At 35.3% G+C, this 7,533-nt stretch overlaps 1 protein-coding gene across 1 annotated transcript; it reads right to left on the bottom strand.

Moving 5' to 3' along the window:
* Window positions 1-4,826: 4,826 nt before the first annotated feature.
* LOC131646858 (patatin-like protein 1) lies at window positions 4,827-6,956 on the bottom strand. Its single transcript, XM_058916808.1, has 6 exons — window positions 6,658-6,956; window positions 6,354-6,540; window positions 6,112-6,276; window positions 5,511-5,816; window positions 5,083-5,258; window positions 4,827-4,977 (listed from the first exon to the last, which is right to left on the bottom strand). Exons 1-6 carry the CDS (start codon window positions 6,954-6,956, stop codon window positions 4,914-4,916), a joined length of 1,197 nt encoding a protein of 398 aa, XP_058772791.1. The 3' UTR covers window positions 4,827-4,913.
* Window positions 6,957-7,533: the final 577 nt, after the last annotated feature.

Here is a 7,533-nt window from a genome sequence, read left to right as displayed (position 1 = left end):
AGAGCTATGTTCGGTCATACATTGGGCGTAGTTAAATCACCTACCTACTATTCAAAAATCATCACATCTACTTCAAAAAAATTCCCTTGAACTATTAACTCACTCCAATAATATTTCTAAGCTATGGATAACACCACTCAATCATCATCTATTTCTGTCTCTATTTTTAACTGTGAAAATTATGATTTCCGGCGTGTTAAAATGGAGACATATTTTTCATCTCAAGATTTATGGGACATAGTAGAAGAAGGCTTCATTGTTCCCACAAATACTTCAACTCTTAATGCAGCTCAAGAAAAGGAGTTGAAGAAAAATAAACAGAAAAATTCAAAGGCGTTGTTCACCTTGCAACAAGCGGTGACTGATGCAATTTTTCCAAGAATTATGGGAGCTAAGACTGCCAAGGATGCGTGGAACACATTGCAGGAGGAGTTTCAAGGAAGGGATAAGATACGCGCTGCTAAACTTCAATCTCTAAGAAGAGATTTTGAATTATTGAAGATGGAGGATTTTGAGACAGTTAAAGATTACAATTCTAAAGTTAAAGAAATAGTTAGTAAAATGAGAGCTTTTGGGAAGGATATTCTTGACAAGAAAATTATTGAGAAAATTCTAATTACTATGACCCCAAAGTTTGATCCAATTGTGATAACAATTGAGGAAACCAAATATGTGTCCACTATATCAGTAACAGAACTAGTGGGCTCTCTTGAAGCTTATGAGCAAAGACTGTATAGGCATAAAGAAAATACACTTGAAAATCTCTTCTAGTCAATGCTCAAATTTTGGCCCCAAAATAAAGAAGATGAAGGAAAGAAAAGTTGTGGAGAAACTTCTACAAGTAGAGAAGTTTCTAGAAATTTCTTTAAGAACAAGTCAGATGAAAATCCTTCATGCAATATATGCAAGAGACTAGGATACACAGAGAAAATTTGTTGGTACCATAATATGCCACAATGCAACCGTTGAAAGAATTAAGTTCGAACACGTAGAGAAAAAACGTCGCAACAAAAAAAAGCAAGCTAATATCGCAGAAGATCATGATCAAGAACAATGTATGTTCTATGCCACTCAAGACTCAATGAAAGAAAAGGGAGGAAGTTAGTACTTGGATAGTGGATGCGGCAATCACATGGCCACGGATGAGACTATTTTCAAAAGTATTGACGAGTCAGTCAAAGTGAAAGTTCGACTGGGAAATGGCAGTGTGGTTGAATCAAAAGGCAAAGAAATTGTCATGGTAGAGACAGATAAAGGTATGTGACTCATCCATGATGTATTACTAGTTCTTACCCTAAAAGAAAATCTTCTAAGCATTGGTCAAATGATGGAGAGAGGCTACACGCTTCACTTTGAAGGAGGTGTACGCAAGATCTTAAAGAACAAATATAAAAGGGTCGAGATAGCCCAAGTGAAGATGAATAAGTGCAATAGAAGCTTCACGCTAAATTTAAAATATGCAAATAACATTTCTATAAAGGTACAAATTGATGATTCATGGCTTTGGCATCGAAGACTTGGCCACTTCAACAGATATGCCTTGAAGCTATTACCTGAGAAGAACAGGATGAGAGATCTTCTAAGCATAAAGGAGAACACTGAAGTGTGCGATTGGTATCTCCTCGATAAGAAACACCGACTTCCGTTCTCGACAGGAAGAGCATGGAGAGCGAAAGACCTGTTGGAGCTGGTACATATTGATGTCTGTGGATCGATGAGGATGCCATCACACGAGAACAACATGTACTTTATATTATTCATTGATGACTTCTCTAAAATGACACGGGTCTATTTTCTAAAATAAAAATCAGAATTCTTTGGAGTATTAAAAAAGTTTAAGGCCCTTGCGGAAAATCAAAGTGGAAAATGGATAAAAGTACAAAGAAGTGATCGCTGCAAAGAGTACATCTCCCGCGAGTTTGACAAATTTTTGTAAGGATGAAGGCACAAAGCGATAACTTACAATCGCATATTCACCTCAATAAAATGGGGTGTCCGAGAGAAAGAATCACAAAGTTATGGATATGGCTAGATCGATGCTCAAAGAGAAGGGACTGCCTAACACATTGGGCTGAAGCAGTCTGCACTGCTGTTTACATACTCAATAGATGTCCAAATAAGGTAGTAACAAATAAGACGTCAATTGAAGCTTGGAATGATAATAATCCATCAGCATAATATCTAAGGGTCTTTGGATCTATATGCTACATTCATATTCTAGACGTGAAGAGGCATAAGCTTGAAGACAAGACTATACGAGGTATCTTCTTTAGTATAACACAATCTCTAAGGGCTATCGTGTCTATAAATTGCAAACTAAAAAACTCATCATCAGTCGAGATGTTGAAGTTGATTAGAATGCTTCTTGGAATTGGGATGAAGAAAAAGTGGAGAAGAACATCCTTATACCAGCTAAACTACTTCTAGAATAATCTGAGGAAGAAGACCCAGGTGAACCTCATTCGCCTCCACCACAATAACAAGAACAAGAACTATCATCACTAGAGTCTACTCCAAGACAAGTAATATTTTTGGTGGACATATATGAAACCAGCAACATGGCCATACTTGAACTTGGAAGTTTTGAAGAAGTACCAAAGCAGGAAGTATGGGTCAAGGCAATGGAAAACAACACATGGGAGTTAGTAAATCGTCCCCGTGGAAAAGATATCATCGGGGTTAAGTGGGTCTATAAGACAAAGCTCAACCCTGATGGCACCATACAAAAACAGAAGGCGAGGCTAGTAGCTAAGGGTTTCTCACAACAACCTGGGATTGACTACAATGAGACATTTTCATCAGTAGCTCGTCTTGATACCATAAAAGCTCTAATAGCTCTTGCGGCACAAAAAGGAAGGAGTATCCATCAATTAGATGTCAAATATGTCGTCGTCAATGGCGTACTTGAAGAAGAGATCTATGTGGAGCATTCACAAGGATTCATGTTTGAAGGCGAAGAAAGCAAAGTGTTAAGACTAAGAAAATCACTCTACGGTGTGAAGCAAGCACCTCGAGCATGGTATAGCAGAATCGATCTGTATTTCATAGATCGAGTATTCGGGAGGAGTAAGAGTGAGCCTACACTTTACATCAAGTCCCAAGATAAGTACACTCTCTTACTCTCTTTATATGTAGATGACCTTATATACACGGGAAACAATACTAAGATAATGATGGAGTTTAAAGAAGACATGATGAAGACCTTTGAGATGACCAACATTGGTTTGATGAGTTACTTCCTTGGTATAGATGTGAGTCATAAAAATGAAGGGATATTCATCTCGCAAAATAAATACACAGAAGACTTACTTAATAAATTCAAGACGTACGGTTGCAAACCTGTCGCTACTCCACTCATAACAAACGAGAAACTATAGAAGAATGATGGAGCACCAGAAGTTGATGCATCCAAATACAGAAGTCTAATTGGAAGTCTCCTATATTTGAAAATTACACGACCAGACATAATGTGTGCTATAAGTCTTCAATCAAGATTCATGCAAAGCCCAAGTCAAATACACTTTGGAGCAAGAAAAAGAATTTTGAGGTATCTACAAGGAACAAAAGAGTTCGGTATGTGGTAAATTGTCGAAAGCAACTCAGGATTACTTGGCTACACCGACAGTGATTGTGCAGGTTTGGTAGTTGACATGAAGAGCAACTCTGGCTATGCTTTCTTGCTAGGATCGGGAATTTTCTCTTGGGCGTCGAAGAAGCAAGCTATGGTTGCACAATCCACAACAGAAACAGAGTACGTGGCAGCTGCTGAACCAACGAGTCAAGCTATATGGCTTCGCACAATACTTAAAGACATGAGAGAAAAACAAGATGAGCCTACTAAAATCAACTGTGACAACAAATTAGCAATTGCAATGGCGAAAACTCCAGTGCATCACAGCAGAACAAAACACATAGCAATACAGTATCACTTTATCAGAGAAACTGAAGCAACTAAAAAGATCAAACTTGACTTGTAGAACAGAAGATCAAATTGCAGACATATTCACGAAGGCTTTGCCGAGACCAAGATTTGAAGAGCTACGAGCTATGCTTGGAGTCACAGAAATTTGCATCAAGGAGGAGTGTTGAAATTGCTACAAATTTCTAGAATATTCTTAAATATAGTATGTATGAAAATTGTAGAATATCCTAGAACTATAATATGTATTAATATGGTAGAAGAATCTAGAATTATAAGTGTATAAAAAATGTAGAAGAATCCATAACTATCATGATACTAATCTATCATGAGAACTCTATAAAGAACTAAAGAAATGTAGAAACATTCATTATCATTGAGAGGTTTGTGACTTGAGCCTATAAATAGACAATTGGTATCTTGTAATTTATCATCCAATAAATCAATGACATAGCCTTCTTTCTAAACAATTCTCTAAAACTATCTTTTATCAACTAATCAACTACCAACAGTGTAAGAACTGAAAGACATAACACCACTTATCTAGGAAGAAGCTTCATCAGATATGTAAGAGTCAATATTGACGTAGACAAAGAAAGACTCATTGTTAAGCTGCATAATGATAAAGTCAGATTTAATCTATTTGTAACTCTAAAGCCTTTCTTGTTCGATAAGATGATGCAGGAAGGAATGAATGTCAATGCATCTTCCACACCGTCTTGTAAAATTAAACAGACATTGGATTTTTAAGCTGTTGATAGGACTAATATGATTTAGAGTAAAAAATGTTGCAGTGTTGGCAACACATTGTGAAATGATTTTTTAAAATTCTTCTTACCTTTCAAAATTAACAACAATTATTTTATTCAAAATCAAAGTATTAGAAAATGCATGTTACATCCTTACATCTCATGTGATGCTACAGAAAGTATTACTTAAGCAGATTAAACAAACTTCAGCAACGGATCAATAACATATTCAATCTGTTGATCATTCACTTGCCATTTTGATGCTTAGACTTTTTCTGTTTTCTTATCTCCGACAGTAAACTAGCAAACCTGCAATCATAATTATAAATATTTGTAAGATTTTTTTTTTCATCCTTAATTAGTTAGCACTGATACAAAATAAAAAACTCATTATATAATAAAATGAATTTTTACCTATTGAGTTCTTCCTGAATGGTGCCTTTATCAGGAACTGTTTCATATATGCCAGAGTCTAGATTCACTCTAGTAAATTTTTTCTTTAATAAATTCTCACCAACTTTTACCAGATTATTCAGATTATCAGTAGTAGATAAATCCACAGAAGCTAATTCTCCTTCTAATGTATCATCCTGTTTGTAACAACCAATGTATGTTAATTTGTAGCACATTAACTATACTATCCATTTATCCATTATACTAGAACAACGAGAACCAACATTATTGTCTATATTAATAATTTAATTTTTTAAGATCTATTATTTGGTCAAACAAGAAAGATTCTAGTTGGTTTTCATATTAAAATATCAGTAACCAACTTAAAAATTAACAAGTGCTCTATTGTTTAAAGAAGTTTAATCAATAAAAATATTGGAAATACTTACTTGAATTCTAAGATAGTTGTCTTGAGATTGAAGAGCAGTAAAAAGTACAGAGTTATGATAATCGACCATATCAGTGCTTGCTTCATTGAAGCAATCGATAACTGGAGTTGCACCTGAGTTGAATAACCATGTAAATGCACCCCATTTTGCTACCATTTTAGCATTGTATTTTTTCTCACTCTTGTTTGATCCAGTTCCTATGGATATAACAAGAAAGCGATCAAGCCCTACGCCAGCATCATTGACACTTCTCCCTTTTGGCTGCCTTATCATATCTTTTGTTACTTCTCTTATTGCAACCATAGTCTGCAAAGTTCATTATCAACGATCCAATTATTAATGCGTAATCGTGGTAATCAATATCAACTATTAATTTGAGATCGACTATTGATATTACACAAGTTAGTAAATTATAAACTTTATGAATATTACAGATTTAGACCATCTTAGTTTATTAATTTTTTATTCCTTCAATGACTTTAGAGGAACTTAGTACATGATAGCAGTATATAAAAATCAATATCATTCTGTATCAAAATAAATATAAAGATTTTATGAGATTTGAGTTTTTTTTTCCAATATATTTGGATCTATAATTTACCGGATTGTTAGCACAAACGCTGCCATCGATGAGGTTGTATTCTTTAATGACTCTCCCTTGTTCATCTCTTTTCTCAAAATAGTGAGCTGGTAAAAAAGTTGGAGCAGCTGATGTACCTATGCAGATATCTGACAGTTTTACATCTAAAGCTGGCTCAGCATCAATCTGTATAAATTTCAAGATTATTGATAATTTAAGTGCATGCATTGTTATGTATTCAACAACTAGAATTAACAAAATACCTGATAAGAGGAAAAAATGGTAGGTTGAAATTTTTCAACATCAAAAGATGGAATAACAATGTTTGTCACCGTTTGGCTCAAAAGTGTGTTCCCTGTCATCCCCCTTATTGTCTTGTGGAGATACTCTCCGTTATACTTAGGTCCTGTTAAAACTTTCGCCATGTTCATCAGCGGCGCAAATATTCCACTGCAAATTGAATAATAATCCAAGAGTAATTAAGCAGTTCTTCATTTAATGTTCTAAAGTTCTACTAATATATGTGCATATTTAGACTTAATTAATAATTATTAGTTACAAATAAACCTTTTCTGTGGAAAAATAAGTGGCAAGTTTTTAAGGTAAAATGGAACAATTTGTCTGGCAGCAAATAATGGACGGTTGTTGCTCTCTGGATCTGGCGTTGCTAACATGGCTGTAATGAGACCACCTGTACTTGTTCCAGCAATTACATTAAAGTAATCTGCAAGTCTTGCATCAGCACCATCTATCTCCTGAAGTTGAGATTCAAGGTAGGCAAGAATAACACCAGGAATGATTCCTCTGACCCCTCCGCCATCAATGCTAAGAACGGTAATGAAATTCACCGGCTTAACTTCCTCCATTGATACAATCAAACTACTGTGTGAGTGAGTATGGAGATGGAGAACTTTCTGGTTTTAGGCTAAGTGTGTGTTAGTAGGAAGATGGAGAATTTGATGAGTTTAGGCAATGTGTATGCATGTATATATAGGGTAAGAAATAATGTTAAATACTTGTATAAAAAAGGAAATAAATAATTGATGATGATTAAAAGAAAAGCTAAGACTTCTTAAATCTAGGCTTTCTTGGTGGAACTATAATGTGTTTGGGAGGATAGATTTGGATATCGAGGAAGGGGCGAAGGAGATGAACGTGATAGATGATTTTGGGCCGGACGTTGTGATGAAAGAGGAAGAGTTGAAGAAGGCTAGCAAGAAGTTTTGGCTTAATTTAAAGATAAAGGAGAATATGATTATCCAACGATCGAGGTTGAAATGGATTAACGATGGGGATGTAAACAGTAGGTTCTTCCATTCGGTTATGAAAGGTCGTTTGAGACGTCACCATATTAGTCCTTTAAATTCTAGTAGAGGGGTGTTCGAATCAGTGGAAGAGGTGAGAGGAGAGGTTTATGATCATTTTGGGAACAAATTCAAAGAG

This window comes from Vicia villosa, linkage group LG2, assembly GCF_029867415.1.
Source record: "Vicia villosa cultivar HV-30 ecotype Madison, WI linkage group LG2, Vvil1.0, whole genome shotgun sequence".
NCBI lineage: Eukaryota > Viridiplantae > Streptophyta > Magnoliopsida > Fabales > Fabaceae > Vicia > Vicia villosa.
This window is presented reverse-complemented; position numbering and strand designations above follow the sequence as displayed.

Coding starts and splice junctions, on each gene's coding strand:
- LOC131646858 (XM_058916808.1), bottom strand. CDS start 6,956: ATGGAGGAAGTTAAGCCGGTGAATTTCATTACCGTTCTTAGCATTGAT. Junction 6,541..6,657: donor CTTATTTTTCCACAGAAAAG/GTTTATTTGTAA, acceptor TTCAATTTGCAG/TGGAATATTTGCGCCGCTGA. Junction 5,817..6,111: donor GCGTTTGTGCTAACAATCCG/GTAAATTATAGA, acceptor TGAACTTTGCAG/ACTATGGTTGCAATAAGAGA.